General features: G+C 41.2%; 1 protein-coding gene across 1 annotated transcript in view; it reads right to left on the bottom strand.

Annotated features, from left to right (window-relative positions):
- Positions 1 to 746: 746 nt before the first annotated feature.
- Positions 747 to 17,390, bottom strand: part of PTGIS (prostaglandin I2 synthase) — a 63,527-nt gene continuing 46,883 nt past the window's right edge. Inside the window, exons 7-10 of the mRNA XM_063425677.1 lie at positions 5,974 to 6,142; positions 4,104 to 4,285; positions 2,359 to 2,510; positions 747 to 1,389 (exon numbers count right to left, since the gene is read on the bottom strand). Of these exons, the coding sequence (XP_063281747.1) occupies positions 1,245 to 1,389; positions 2,359 to 2,510; positions 4,104 to 4,285; positions 5,974 to 6,142 (648 nt within the window). The 3' untranslated portion in view covers positions 747 to 1,244. The remainder of the gene's footprint in view (positions 1,390 to 2,358; positions 2,511 to 4,103; positions 4,286 to 5,973; positions 6,143 to 17,390) is intronic.

The raw sequence follows: 17,390 nt of genomic DNA, 5'->3' as shown, positions 1-17,390 counted from the left end.
CACGTGCAAAATTCATTTTTGCTTAACTTACTTCACTATATTTAGCATTTTGCTATTTTATAGATTCCACGTTCATTTTCAGCCATATTCAGGTTGTATTGTTCCTAACCACCCTCTATTTGTATATATCACCTTTGGGTTTTATACATACATTCTTGTGTTTATCTTTTATAGTGTGTGTGAGGTACACGTTTCTGAGGGTGTGTTTTTTCAGTGTATTATATAGTAAGCATATTCTTCTTTGTTTCTTCCCAATATTTAGTCTCACAGTTTATATTCCCCCACTACCTTCCACACAGGAGATCAGAGAACATTATATAAATCCCACGTATCCTAATCCATTCTCTTCGTAAAGACCTAAATCCTGGCATTAAACACAAAACACATTCAGATCATTGTAAGAAAACATGTCTTTATTTAAAACATCTAAACATTCAATAAAGATTTAACGGGTAAAGTGCTTGGTTGTATAAACACACAAACATATTAGTGCACATAAATAAAAAAAAATCCATATAAATAGAATACCATTTTATAGCTTAATCTACTTAACGAGCTGCAACATAATATAAATTATGCAAACAGACAGAGATCTTGTGCCATCACAATGTACACCCATATTTTTTTATTTTTTTCAAATTCTTTTGCATTTTATTACAAAACAATGATTTAAAAATGTACAATGTTATAAAAATGATATTAATAATATCAGCTTTATATTTATATATATATATATATATATATTGCAATACTTATTATAGAAAGTGTTTGAAAAACCCCAAATTAATTTTTGCCCCTCCAGTTTTATTCCGCTCCCCTGAAACCGTCTCCAAGCTCCCATGCACATTCTGACGCCATCTGCGCTTAAGGAATCATTGATGGGATACTTGGCACTTGCTCAGCGTGACACATCCCAAAAATTGAAAATTAAATAGTCTAGACAAAAAAAAAATAACTTTTTCCTTCTGGAACACAAAGTTTGTTTGATAATGTTCCATCTCCCAGAATGTCATACTTCTTTCACATTTTAGTTTCTTTGAAGGTGAGATAACATGTTTCACGTTGACGTGTTTTCCCTTCAATGTGTCTTTTGTATTCCAGTGAATTTAATAGACATTTCATCTCTATAATAATTGTTTTAAAATAATGGGGAATCATTTGCAACCACAAACCCATTTTTTTCCCTTTTCACCCAGTTTTCTTATGTCACAGTCTGATATTTTCGATATTGTCGTCCGATTTGCTCAAAAACGCTTTCTGTATCGAAAGACGATATCACTGTCAGGATGTAGCACTCCAAATCCATATCGACTTCGGTCAAATTGGGGCATATTGTCTTTGGGGTTATTAAGTTTGAATTCAAAGTAGAAAAAGAGGAGAAAGACAAACCTAAAATAACGAAAATAAATTCAGATCAAAGAAGCAAAACATGGTCTATTAGTATCTACTTTATTTAATGTTCAGTAAACCTTCCTTTAAATATAAATTTGATGCTGAGATAAAGCTATTCATGATTTAAACGGATATAAGCAGCAGTTTTGTTTTAAATCTTCATTGACGATTGCTTTAAAATAAAATCTAAACATACTAAACAATTGGTCACATTTTGTAATATTGATTTCAGTGTAACCTGCATTTCCTGGAATTCCTCGGGGTTCCTGTTGTATAGTGTTCACTTTCCAGCTGTAGTCTAAATGGGCAGCTTTGTTTTAGTTTGTTTGATTTTACTTACTGGCCAGTTAAAGGATTTATTAGACGGGGCAGTATCTTCATGTTTTGCCTTTGGTGCACAACGTTTACCCACAAAAGTAAAACTTTTTTAATTTATAGTCTCCCCCTCTGATTCTTACTTGCCAACTAGTCTTGCAACGTGTCTGCTTCCTCTCTGCTAAAAACTCATGTTTGATCTAATTTTATGATTTTATTTCTGAAAATGAGTCTCATTGTGTTTAACTGTGAGGTTAAAATGTAGCAGACACTGTGTGAATATCAGGCCTACACAATCTGCTTCCTCCACACACATCTCTCCTGTACCGGACTGGATACACACGTGACTCGGAATCCCAAAATTACTGATATAGGCTACATTTTGTGCTTAAGATTGTGGAATATTTCACTAACCTCTGAATTGTTGCCGATTGAAACCTGGCAAAAGGAAAATGGCTGAACTGGAAAAGCTCTCGAGACACGGCTTGGTTATTTTAGCCTAAGCTCTGCCGTTAGTATTTCAATTTGCTACAATTCAGCGTTTAGTAAATAGACGCACAAGTCACGTTAGGTGTGATAAACATCTAAATGTTAACGTCGCCAGCCTTTGTATTTTCTGGGAACATTTTATATAATAAACTGCGTTCTTACAGTTTGATGCTGTTGACGGCGTGGAATCTCCCGGTACAGACATTGCTCCCGGCCCCCCAAGGCATGCTGGGATGTTTCACTTTCTTTCCATTTTTGTAGAAATCCTTCTTTCCAGATCTGTCAGCGTTTAGGAATCGATCGTACTGGAATTTCTAGAGAACAGAGAATTCTGGGATAAGGAAGCAGTTCGCCTACAGGTTTACAAGGTGATTACACTGAAATGAATCCGGGAGAAGGAAAGGCTAGTGATTACGACATCGTATGGCCGCATGCTGCCAAGTGGAGCACCAGAAATTCCGTGACGCCAGAAGACCTCGCTGGAAAACCATTACTAATCTGATTCGGGATGGATCGTAGACTGCCATGTGTGCAGGCATCTCAACATGGAAACTGTGTCTGTTCGGCAAATTTATGGCGTACGAAAAGGAACGGCATAGAAGGTTGCGACCCGTTCCTAGTCATGGCTCGTTATCTATAAAAGCCACATTTTGGGCAGCTTTCCTCTTGTTAATCTAATTTGAAACTTCCTGTGTGGGTTTTGTTTGTTTTTAAATCTCTTTCATGCTCTGTTAAAAATCCGGTCCGAGATTAAACAAGATTAAAGTTTGTGAGCCAACCGCCCCTTCAAACTTCTCTGTTATATGACAAATTGCAAGCAGAGAATATAGTATATGTATGACACAGTATTTACAGCGTCAGGCCTTCAACAACAGAATAAAACTATAAGAATTTTAAGTATATTAAGAATATTGAGCAGACTAGATGGGCCGAAAGGCTCTTATTCTATGTTTCTGATACTCAATCTGATGTAAAACACAACAGGGATATTTGTGGACGGGGGTAAATGTGAGAACGTGCTCTTTTAGGGTAACAGACACAGGGCAGAAATTCACTGTTTTATTTGTGAACCGAACGAGTTGGTCTTCTGGATTTTAAAATTTTAGTTGCAGCTCCAAATCTGACCACTAGGGTGTATAAGATATATTGATTTTAATGGCTGCATGTTCTGTGTTTAGTTTATGGTGGGGTTAGGCAATATTTCCTTGTTCCTATTTACCTAAATTTAATACTTGTCCATCTGTGCCTGTCCCTTGCATTGGAGTATGTGAGAAGCATTCAGCAGGTTCACTGGACACTAACTTCGATCTGAGAGAAATACATACACTATCTGCCCTTATCTCGTGCCTTTAACGAATGTAAGAAACATTTCTAGATTTTTTTTTTCTATAGAATAACAATTTTACCATCATAAGGTATCGATCAAATGATATTCCCTTCAAATGATCGTGTCTCCTTCACATGACAGTCTGTGCTCTAAACTCCACTACATGTGAGTCGAGGCAAAGTTTAACTGATGCACATGTGTAGTGAGTAAGGGGTTCAGAGTGGGCTCTCCAATACATTGATACATGGCTTGTGACATTCTTTATTTCTTTAGTTTTGTATGTATAATAATACATTATGTTGTTTGTTGTATCATTGTATTGACTTTGTATGGGAAGTGAAATCCTCAATAAAGATGAAACATGGGGGGGTATGGAGGGGGCTGTTTTCTAAATGGCAGTAAATCCTGCTCAGAGCAACTAAACCTGTACTATTCTGTCTGCAAACCCATCCCGGCTTCATCGTGACATCCAGATTTATTTTTTTAAAGAATCTCAAAAATATGGAATTACAAAACTCATAAAACAATGAAAGTAACAAAAAAAGCTTTGAAAGGAACGGGAATGCAAAATGACAGTTACCTGAGGCTGCTGGTGAATTTCTGGGTCCATCTGGGGGCTCACATACGGGAAGAGACAGAGCCTGTCTCCGTTCCTCAGCCGATACTCCCGGCCATCTGCCAGTTTGAGAGACATATCCAGAAGGACTTCCCTTGTGATAAATGGGGCCGCTGTCAGGCGCAAACTCTCATTTAGTACGCTGTCTGTACGGAGATGAAGAGGGGGGATGAGTTATGTATTGTGACAGATCTGCACGGTACACTCTGCAGTATAGATCGTCTACGGGAGGGATTGGAGAATGTGTAGAGTAGAAGAATACAATAAATGACGTGTAGGGACGGTATCATGAAATATTTTGGGGTTTTCGCAGTAATATTTAGGCCCTAATATCATTTACACTTAAAACTGTGAAGTGGAGGGAGGCTGGAAGGGGTTGCAGTATATGCTCCCCATCAACATGTTACCTTTAAAAGGTGAGCGGGATATCCCCCATGTGGCAAACTTAGCCACTTGGGACTGTAAAAGACTTTACCATAGACTGTGTTCGGGACTTTAAAATCTCCTATTGTTAGTCTATGGGGATACAGCATCAGTTTCCCGAACAGTAATCTGCCACACTGTTCGGGAAACTAACTAAATACCGAATGAGAGACCACCCCAGAGAGGTCGTGTGTCTCTCATTAGCCCAGTTGCAACATTGTTTCAAACTGTTAAGTGGTTTCGTGTGTGTGGCCGCCGTTCGTGTACCGAACACGTGGCGGCGGCCATCTTTGTTCGCTAAGAGTTCAGCGGTGTTTGGTCGTCGAGTGCCTGGAACTAAAATCAGCTACTTGATTTCCAAACACTGCTGGACTTCCATAGCATTCGGGAAACTCTCTCTTTCAGGGAATTAAAGCATTTTGTGAGTTCTCCCTTTCCAGACCCGGTTCACTAAAACGGTTTTCTGTGTGGCGTTCGGCTATTTCTGCAGGGATCTGAGCGGTAATTCGTGATATTGTACATTCAGATCCCTGCAATCTAATGAGGGGAAATCTGTTGGTATTTTTAATGTAAAATACCACATTTTACTGTACCGACTGTTAATGCAATTATCTGTGCCTGATGATGTCATCTTTGTCCTTGTACAGCAGGGGATGCTGGGAAACGACCTTGCATGGTCAGTTTCCCACACAGTCCACCTGATTAAAACCCCTGCTGTATAAGTCTGGAAACCCCTTGCAAGGGACACCGTATAAATTTGGTGACTTTTCAATCAAGCCCTCAGTTGACTCCCAGACTATGTGTCGTCTAGTCATTGGAAATGCATTTCCTGCCTTCTGTATGCTGAATCCTGATTACCAGTGGAGAGATCGTGCATTAACCCTTGCTACTCCGCTACACCCCTTGCTTGCAATACAGTGCACGGAGCACAAACCGTTACACTGTACAGTGTTGGTGTCTCTGCAGATATTAGGTTTAAATCCTGAGTTCAGTAAGTATTGGATTCTGCACGGGAGGGGGGAAGTATAAGGCTCTGCATGGGACGGATGCAGCTAAAGTCCTTATATGGGAGATGGCAGTCTTACGGCCTTATGAGGGAGGAAAGTGTAACATCTGGCTCTGCGTGGGCGGGGTTTGTAGAATGATGTAATACAACTTTCTAAGGATGTGATAGAACAGGTGGCAAAGATTTTATCATAGCTTAGTTTAGCAACAGCATTTTGTAATGAAATAAAAATGTAATTTTAAAATCTAAGCAAATAGGGCAGATTTAGAACAATCCTCCAACTGAATCATAATCCCAGCTCTGCTATTTCAGCCTAAATTTTGCAATTGGGTTTGAGGTTGAGCAGAATTCTGTAGGGTCAACATTAGTACCCATAAAATCAGACATAAAGTGAGCGTCACTGACCAAAGACGATGGTGCTGTCTAAGATCTCTTGGCTGACGTCCTCCATTCGTTTTATCGTGCGTCCGTTGCTTTTAAAAACCTTTTCTAATTCCTCTTGGACGGAAGTCATGGCTTTAGGATGCTTTAACAGAAACAGGAGCATCCAGAATGCAGCCGGGCCAGCGTTACCCTAAAATGGAACAGATGTAGACATGTTGGTAATGACACACCAAACTGTTATAATACTCAGCGATGTAATAATACTGAGCTTTAACAATACACTAACCAGTAATAATATGATAGTAGTATAATAAACACTAGCTTATAGTTACACACTGATCTCTATTGGTATTTTACTTATAATATCTCTTTACTATTGGAAACTCAATTCTATTTTTGGGCATAAGGAGAGTTTTAAAAACCCACGCATGCAAGAGTTACAAAACCCAAAATCAATATATTAGTAAAGCACTGGTTTTGGTTAAAGTGACCCTTGGAGAGACAAAAAAATTCTTTCTCTGATCTGATTAAAAGACCTATTGTAGTTCTACAAGTTAGAGATTATTATTGCCCTCGTACTACTCCATAAGTTAATAGCCATTTCGCACCACTGTTATGACGTCTTCCAAGTAATGCAAGGATTCCAGTAAAATATATCCATTATATTCTTATTTACAGAATTCCTGCTACATTTGCACATCCAACTCTAATTACAATCCGAGAAGTGAATATCATTTTGTTCTCATTAGCCGGCCCCACCTTCATTATTCGCACGTCCTTGGCTTTTGGCCAAGTAGAGGTGATTAGATTGTATTAGTGTTCTGTATTGGACACCACTTGATGCACCTTCGTAGGTTCAGTAGATTGTGTTAAAGCTCGATGTTGGACATCGTTTGATTCATCCATCCCGGCAGGTTAATTAGTTTCAGGATTAAATAGTGAACATACAAACCCAGGTCAACTCCAATAATAAAGGATAGACGTGTATTACTGGTCCGAAACGAGTGATCGGGCAAATAGCGGACTAGTGAAATGACTGGAAGAGGAAAGAATAGTCAGGGAAAATACAAAACAAGAGGAAACAGAGCAGCAACTCTAGGCCATAACAGGGCACACTGTGCCTAAATGGGATACAAGGAAATTCTATTGGCCAGCGACTGATTAGCAGCACCAACCGATAAGCGACTCATGACATGGAGCAACCTCGGGCAAAGCTGTCCATACCAAACATGACTCCATAATAATGCACTGCATATCAGCATGCTGGACTGGGGCGTGGTGAACAGATAACGACAATTAGAGTGTATTAAAGTTAATTGTCCGATCAGGTAGCCCTTCACAGTAAGTCCATCAGATTGAGTTCAGGGAGGAAGTGCCAGACACCCTCCCAGAGTAATTTGTCAAACCATGTTAAACCATTGAATAAACCACTTCAAAAATCACTTTTGACTGGCGTTAACCATTTTTATTCACAAGATGATCTCTTTCCTTTTAAATTTTATCAATGATTTAGAAAATGTCATTATAATCCAGCTCAGAAACGGCAAACCCAGGGTAAAGGTTAAAAAAAAAAAGCATGCCCTCTCTGTGCCGACTGCCAGGGGCGAAGGACAGAGCTCATAACAATGACGGAGCTAATGTTTCATTTTTAGATATAGACATAAAAAAATAATATTAAACATTGTTTGCCTTTAACCCGCAACTAATACAATGAAATTCCTGGGGGAAGGAGAGGTGGGAGTGCAATACGGAGATATTTGTAAATTTGTTATTTATTGAAGTAAATTTGTTCATTTGTAAATTTGTAAATTTGTTATTTATTGAAGTCAAAGTATAGAAAGGTCAAGGAAACCATAGATTTATCTGGGTCCGTTGTGCCCTTTCACCGTCTCTACTAGAGTTCAATTTCATGCTACGTTTACAAGTCACGTAAGAAAAACAAAATTCTCATTGTGAGAAATGAAGTGACAGCCGCGTTTCTATTTCAAGACTTCCTCGAGGCAATGGTTTTGTGAAAGGGCTAAACATACACATTGTATATTCTCTACAGGATTCAAGTTTCTGCTCCATCATGTCTTCTAATTCAGTAGTTTATTGCTTTTTTTTTAATGTGATGTAGTCTAACTAAAGAGTAACACGTTTTACATGAAAACAGAATAAGAGGAAATAATATGAAAAGGGGGAGGGTGAAAACACATAATGGTATTTTATAGAGTAATATATACTTGTAATGGCATTCCAGTGGAAAAAATAAACATTTAAAGAATGCTCAGTATGTGTATAAGGCCAACGAACTAAAAGAATTGAAGAATGCTCAGTATGTGTATAAGGTAACACAGTGATGGAATTGAAGAATGCTCAGGATGTGTATAAGGCTAACACAGTAAAGGAATTGAAGAATGCCCGGAATGTGTATAAGGTAACACAGTAAAGGAATTGAAGAATGCTCGGGATGTGTATAAGGCTAACACAGTAAAGGAATTAAAGAATGCTCAAGATGTGTATAAGGCTAATGCAGTAAAGGAATTGAAGAATGCTCAGGATGTGTATAAGGTAACACAGTAAAGGAATTGAAGAATGCTCAGAATGTGTATAAGGCTAACACAGTTAAGGAATTGAAGAATGCTCAGGATGTGTATAAGGCTAGCACAGTAAAGGAATTGAAGAATGCTCAGGATGTGTATAAGGCTAACACAGTAAAGGAATTGAAGAATGCTCAGGATGTGTATAAGGCTAACACAGTAAAGGAATTGAAGAATGCTCAGGATGTGTATAAGGCTAACACAGTAAAGGAATTGAAGAATGCTCGGTATGTGTATAAGGCTAACACAGTAAAGGAATTGAAGAATGCTCAGGATGTGTAAAGGGATTGAAGAATGCTCGGGATGTGTATAAGGCTAACACAGTAAAGGAATTGAAGAATGCTCAGGATATGTATAAGGCTAACACAGTAAAGGAATTGAAGAATGCTCAGGATGTGTATAAGGCTAACGCAGTAAAGGAATTGAAGAATGCTTGGTATGTGTATAAGGCTAACACAGTAAAGGAATTGAAGAATGCTCAGGATGTGTATAAGGCTAACACAGTTAAGGAATTGAAGAATGCTCAGGATGTGTATAAGGCTAACACAGTAAATGAATTGAATGCTCGGTATGTGTATAAGGCTAACACAGTTAAGGAATTGAAGAATGCTCAGGATGTGTATAAGGCTAACACAGTAAAGGAATTGAAGAATGCTCGGTATGTGTATAAGGCTAACACAGTAAAGGAATTGAAGAATGCTTGGTATGTGTATAAGGCTAACACAGTAAAGGAATTGAAGAATGCTCGGGATGTGTACAAGTCTAACACAGTAAAGGAATTGAAGAATGTTCAGGATGTGTATAAGGATAACACAGTAAAGGAATTGAAGAATGCTCAGGATGTGTATAAGGCTAACACAGTAAAGGAATTGAAGAATGCTCAGGATATGTATAAGGCTAACACAGTAAAGGAATTGAAGAATGCTCAGGATGTGTATAAGGCTAACACAGTAAAGGAATTGAAGAATGCTTGGGATGTGTATAAGGCTAACACAGTAAAGGAATTGAAGAATGCTCGGGATGTGTATAAGGCTAACACAGTAAAGGAATTGAAGAATGCTCAGGATGTGTATAAGGCTAACACAGTTAAGGAATTGAAGAATGCTCGGGAGGTTAGACATTTCCCACCTTTGCTGTCTTAAGATGGTCAAATATACTGTACTCAAGTGTTTCTCCATGGTTTGTAAGTGTAACTAGTGTTATTTGCGAACTAATGTGCGTAGAGGGTTGGGCTTTCTTTTTCTTTTTCCAAGTCCTCTAGGTGAGTCCTGCATTGTTCCTGTTTCCCAGCCATACATCACCGCCGCATTGCCCCGAGTTTCACCAGTTGCCCCCTCACCACCTCTGTGTGTTCCAGCCAGAGATTTACAAAAGAGGTGTCACTGGCATAGCATAATTGTCTAGAACCTGCAACAAATCCTGCTGGATCCCTGGTTCCAAAAACAGTGATTTATTCAATCTCCATGTCCGCATTCCTCTGGGTGGATGGAGAACTGAAAACTTGAAACTCACCGGAGAATGATCAGAACATGTTATGGCATCCACAGAAACCTCGGTTAAGTTCTGCAACGATTGACCATCTACCCAGCACATATCCAACCTTGTGTGGACTCCCTTTCTGAGGGGTGGTTTTCTGGGTTTTGAGTTGGATCTCGACTTTTCTGTTCTCCGTTCTCTTTTTCTAAAATTCTTTATTTTTGTGGGTACAGCACAGTAAAAGCCATGTCATGCGTTATGCGTACATTTCAAATCAGATAACATTGAGCTTAAAAACAATCATTACATATGGGTGAGGACTACCCGGTTTTGTATTTTATGGGCCTGGTCAGCCCCCTTTCGCCTATTTACAGAGCTTTGACACTGGTTTGGTAGGGTGGGGGTTACATCTGTACAGCATCAAGTGCCTGTATGCCTGTTTTCAGTGTGTGACTTGTATTATAATATTAGGCACCTCTAGGTATGGACTTATGAAGCGTGGGGACTCAGTCAGTTGAGTTCAGGCGAGTGTGTTTGTCATAGCTGGGTAGGACTGTCTAGGCTGCGAGCTGCAAGTGCTGCAATGAGTTAGCGGTAAATTACAAGCTGCTTTGCGCACTCTGAGGGAAAAAATAAGGGGGAGGGTGGCTTAGCGTATATGATAATTCAGTGGCTTACGGAGCCAGTATTGCGAAGGCAAGGAGAGAGCGTAATTAGAAACATTTTCCGAAAAAATTAGAAATAAGTGAACAATGTAAACAGTATAGGAGACAATAAACATAGAATGGAACATGCATATCTCCCGCTGTCTGTAACGGATAAAAGGTATTCAAGTCCCTCTCAGTTGCTGCCGTATCAGATTGTTGAGGCGGTGGTTTTCTGAACCTCTCCTCTGGGCACGAAGGGGGTAATCTCCGCTACAGTCCATGTTGGACGGGTTGTCGCTTGAGTCGTTAGCGCTGGGAGGCCAAGTGCTTGTAAGAAGGCCGGTATGTCGGTTGCATGGGAGAGCTTATGTGTCTTGCCTGCCTTTTCAGCCTGCAGACGGTGTGGGCCCCATTTGTAGGGGATGGCTTCATCCTGGAGTAGCTGAGTGACCGGACAAAAGGTCTTCCGCCACATCATGGTGTGTCTTGATAAGTCTCTGTAAAGCGCCAGTTGTGCTCCTTCAAAAGCCAGTGGGGGGGAGCCTCTCGCAGCCCCCATAAGCATTCCCCTATCGGAGTCTATTGTGACCAGCTTAGCTTGTCGTGATGTCAGTAGCGTAGCTATATGCCGCCGGCAATAGTGCGGCAATTCCGATCTGGTGATTGTCTCCGGCACTCAACGGACCCGCATGTTCCTTGCCTTCTTCCGGTCCTCCATGCCGGCCAGTTGGGCTTGTTGGTCCGCATATTGTTTGTGGAGGGAGCTCAGCGCTGCGTCTGAGGCGCTTTGCGCTAGTTTGGTGTCCCCAAGGCCCACTTCCACATTTGCCACTTTATTGGTGAGAGTGGATATGTCTGCCCTTACCAGCGCCATGTCCGCTTGGAACATGGACTGAATGTCCTTCACAAGAGCTTTAATATCTGCCTTGGTGGCTGGTGCAGCGTCCCCCATGTCCATGGGTCTTTGAGGTATCTGTTGCTCTCGTCTCGGCACTGCAGGCTCTGTATAATAGCCATCCTCGTCCGAGGATTGTGCAGTATAGGCCTCTGGCGCCATCTTGGAATCTGCAGGCCGCGAGGCAGCACAGAGAAAAGACCCTATATCTCCGGACCCCGTGCTCGGATCCACTCTCTGCTTCTTACACTTCTTCCCCATAGTGTGAGTATACTGTGCCGACTTTGGAGCTCAGTGTGCCCGTGGATTGCTGCTCCGGGCGGGTTAATTTCAGTATCTCGTACGGAGCTGTTAAAATTTGCAGCCGGTTAGCTCGGGTGCTGGCTCCGCCCCCCCTGTTCTCCGTTCTTTTGCTCTCCGCTTGTTCTGGTTTCCTGTTTGTAGGCGTTTTTTTCCATTCCTGGCGTCAAGTCCAGCCATTCTGGGGACGGTAATACGCTGTTGACCTGTCTTTTCTCATTATTGGGAGATCTGTTAGTCTCGGTCATCAGTAATACTGACAGATACCTTTTTTTTAACCCCTTAAGGACCAAACTTCTTGAATAAAAGGGAATCATGACATGTCACACATGTCATGTGTCCTTAAGGGGTTAAAGAGTGAATTAATAATCAAGTTTTTTCTGTTTAGTGTATTTACTGCCCATCTATATAATATAATGACTCAAGTCTCATTATTTGGTGATCACTAATGCTTACTTCTAAACCTCTTCACTTAACCAGGAATATGAAGAAATACAAATCTTAGGCATAAATTGCAGTTTTTGAGAATTCTCCCACTTCCTGTGTCACAGGTCTAGTGCCAAACCCAGTATTCATTAGGAATACATTGTGATCATGCACTCACCCAGCCACTGTCTCTGTGTGCGAGTTAAACGCCATCTCTGTGAGTTAAATGTGTACCTATTGTAACATATTCCTCCTCACCTTGCGGTATTTGCGCCCAGCGGCCATGCGTCTGTATAACTGACTCTTGCAACGTGTTGATGGACGCTGGCCACTGTGGATCCTCACCAAATTATACCCCCACGTCCGCCCATGTTTATTGCCTACGTCGTCGTGCACGTGATGTCACGCGTGAGACGCGCGCACACGTTTTGGGGTCAAAGTCCGTTTTTGGACAATCAGAACTGTAAAGCACTTATTTAAGCTCAAATTTACTTTTCCTCGTTGCCCTGTCGTGGTTTTCCTAGTGGTTGTCTGAGAGTGTGTTCCTGAACGTTTATTTCAGTTTTTTTACTTTTGGCTTTGTTTGACATCCCTGACTTCTGGCTTTCCCTTATCGTTGTGTCTCATTCTGTGCCCCCCGACCTCGGCAAGTATTCTGACTATTCTTTGGTACGTTAAGTCCGGCTACTGTAAGGCCCGGTAAGACGTTACCTTCTAGTCCTAGGTGTGATACAATTCTAGGTGCAGGATCAATTAGTAATCCTGACACCTCTGCCATTGTCAACAATATCAATTCTGGCACAAAAGAGGATTTGTAGTTGCAGTTGTGCCCTCACTGGAGTTGCAGAGTGCTTGGGGTACTGCATCCTATACATTAGCTTCACCATCCATGTCCCCTCCCCGCGGACCTCCAGGAAACAGAAATTGCCCAGAATTCAAAGTGACATTTTAAATCTTAGACCAAAATGGGTTAATTGTAAACAAGTCCGCTGCTTTCAGGTAATTTTGGCATATAATTTGAAATTCCCCTTGAATTGCTGACCATTAACGTCCTGTTCGCTTTCTGCATGAAATGCCGAAACTCACATTCGGTGGCAGCAATTAAACCGGGTTTTTAATCCCACCAGTACTTCACTACCCCTTAATGTTTCATCCAGATCTGATTAATTCAATCTTGTAGTCAGGTGACATCAAGCAGGCATTGATAGGTCGAAAGGTTCTGTTGCCATGGCAGCACAATAGCCTGCATTGTATTTGTTTAAAACTATTTAAAATAATTCCACAACATATTAAACCATTTTCTTTGCTTAATGCATGAGAGTTCTCTCCAAATTTCTAGCCTCAGTGGGATTTCACAAACCATGAATATCTTCCATTTTAAAAACCCGAGCATTTCATATTGCTGTATGTCTCATTAGATCAAAAGTGTGTATTTTTTTAATTGGTAGATGGAGTATGTGCATCATTTAGAGTAACTGGATCTACAGAACGCCTACAGAGAGGATAAAGGCTTTAAACCCCATCATGATGAATGCTGCATTAAGACCGTTCTGTTATTATACGACTTATCTAACACTTTGCTCTGAAGGGGTTCCACACTTCCCGTATTAACATCCTGATCTGGCAAGAACCAATCACACACCTGTATAAGGAGTTAATGGGTATACATTACAGGGAAAAATAACGATATAAGAAAACCTCGGTGTAAAGAGGTATAAGACATACATTGAACACATTAAACCTATTACAGACAACGTTACGGACTGTGACCAGACTAGTCAACTCTCGTATATTGTCACAACTTTCACAGAGTCCGGCTCTAAAGTGTCAATACTAGTGAATTAACACGGAATTTCTAATTTTACGCCAAAATAGGAGGATTTTTCCTTTTTGAGCAGATTGACCTGAATTTGAAACGTGTTGAATAAAGCTGCGAGATTTGTTTGAATTTTCTGATCGATGTAAAGAATGCAGTGTTTACATAAAAAAGGTGGGTTTCATTTTCTTATTTATAAAAATACCTGATTTGGGGTTGTTGGTCCCTATTTTTTTTTTTTATGTTTTTTTTTGGTTGGATTTAGTAGAACTTCGAAGGATGATCCCTCATGCTCCAGACTGTCACTATCTCTTAACATTATGGCCTTCGGTGAATTGCCATCTCTATGAAATGCTCGTCCACAGACACAATCTCTATTTTCTATTAAACAAAAGCTGATACAGCAACTCCTCAGACAAGATCATATACTCAGGAAGTCACAGAGAGTCAGAAGTGATAAAATGTGGAATGAAAATATCTAGAGACAGACTGTCATTTACAATTCATGCCAGAATGTAAGCATTACTCCTCCTGGGAGAGCAGAGCACCTTGGTCAAGGGCATCGCAGAGTCTGTCTCCTGGTAGGTCCTATATCGCCACCAAGTGGTCACAATAAAAACTGAAATCTACTTTTATGGTCTATATTATTGTTGTAATATGTTTTACTGTTTTAAAACACTAATATTTGTGTTTAGTGAAGTCTCCCGAGAATAACAGTACCCCCCATGTACAGGTTTTATGGTGTTAGAGAGTCACATATAAGCAGGGCTCGAGTCCTGCAGGAACGCATGGGAACGGCGTTCCTGCACTTTTTCCAAAGCAGGAACGCCATTCCCGTTACCAGTCCTGCAGGACCTGCCCTGCTACCTGCACACAGGGGCCATGACACGCTGTGTTCCCTCTCCGGCTCCAACTCTCGCGAGACCCGCTGTTGTTAGAGCGTTGCCACGGGTTACCATGGCAACGCTCCACACAGGCGAGTCTCGCGAGAGTTAGAGCTGGAGAGGGAACACAGCGTGTGATGGCCCCTGTGTGCAGCGGCTGCTTCCCTCCACCGGACCACCAGGCGATCTCCCCCCTCCCTGACAAGGTAAGAAGCAGGGACGGGGGAATAAAGTAAAAAAAAAAAACACATAAAGGTTAAAAAGCAAATGCATCCACCCCATCATCCAGCACACACACACACATAATCCAGCACACACACACACATAATCCAGCACACACACACATAATCCAGCACACACACACACATAATCCAGCACACACACACACATAATCCAACACACACACACACATAATCCAGCACACACACACACATAATCCAGCACACACACACACACACATAATCCAGCACACACACACACATAATCCAGCACACACATAATCCAGCACACACACACACATAATCCAGCACACACACACACATAATCCAGCACACACACATAATCCAGCGCACACACACACACATAATCCAGCACACACACACACATAATCCAGCACACACACACACATAATCCAGCACACACACACACACACATCATCCAGCACACACACACACATCATCCAGCACACACACACACATCATCCAGCACACACACACACATAATCCAGCACACACACACACATAATCCAGCACACACACACACATAATCCAGCACACACACACATAATCCAGCACACACACACACACACACATCATCCAGCACACACACACACATCATCCAGCACACACACACACATCATCCAGCACACACACACACACACACACATAATCCAGCACACACGCACACATAATCCAGCACACACACACACATAATCCAGCACACACACACATAATCCAGCACACACACACACATAATCCAGCACACACACACACATTCTCCAGTAAACACACACATAATCGAGCACACACACATATCATCCAGCACACACACACACATAATCCAGCACACACACACACATCATCCAGCACACACACACACACATAATCCAGTACACACACACACATGATCCAGCACACACACACACACAATCCAGCACACACACACACACACACAATCCAGTACACACACACACATCATCCAGCACACACACACATCATCCAGCACACACACATCATCCAGCACACACACACACACACACACACATCATCCAGCGCACACACACACATCATCCAACACACACACACATCATAGCCCACACACACACATCATCCAGCAAACAAACACACACACTTCATCCAGCACACACACACACTTCCTCCAGCGCACACACACACACATCATCCAGTGCACACACACACATACACTTCATCCAGCTCACACACACACACATCATCCAGCACACACACGCACACACACTTCATTAAGCACACACACACACACACACACTTCATCCAGCACACACACACACAATCATCCAGCACCCACACACACACATAATCCAGCACACACACACTGCATTCATTATACACAATCTGCACTTACTACAAACACACTACATTCATTATACACACTCTGCACTCATTACAAACACACTACATTCACTACACACACTCTGCATTCATTATACACACTCTGCACTCACTACAAACACACTAAATTCACTGTACACACTGCACTCACTACACACACTACATTCACTATACACACTCTGCATTCATTATACACACTCTGCATTCACTACACACACACTACATACACTGCATTCATTATACACACTGCATTCATTATACACACTCTGCACTCACTACAAACACACTACATTCACTATACACACTCTGCATTCACTATACACACTCTGCATTCACTATACACACTTTGCATTCACTATACACACTCTGCATTCATTATACACACTCTGCATTCACTACACACACACTACATACACTGCATTCATTATACACACTGCATTCATTATACACACTCTGCACTCACTACAAACACACTACATTCACTATACACACTCTGCATTCACTATACACACTTTGCATTCACTATACACACTCTGCATTCACTATATACACTCTGCATTCACTATATACACTCTGCATTCATTATACACACTCTGCACTCACTACACACTACATTCACTAAACACACTGCTTTCACTACAAACACACTACATACACTGCATTCATTATACACACACTGCACTCACTACAAACACACTGCATTCATTATACACACTCTGCACTCACTACAAACACACTACATTTATTATTCACACTGCACTTACTAAAAAACACTCTACACTCACTACAAACACTCTGCATTCATTATACACACTCTGCACTC

The sequence above is a fragment of the Pelobates fuscus genome, chromosome 6 (assembly GCF_036172605.1).
Source record: "Pelobates fuscus isolate aPelFus1 chromosome 6, aPelFus1.pri, whole genome shotgun sequence".
Classification (NCBI taxonomy): domain Eukaryota; kingdom Metazoa; phylum Chordata; class Amphibia; order Anura; family Pelobatidae; genus Pelobates; species Pelobates fuscus.
The sequence above is the reverse complement of the archived record's forward strand: the minus strand, read 5'-3'. Positions and strand labels throughout refer to the sequence as shown.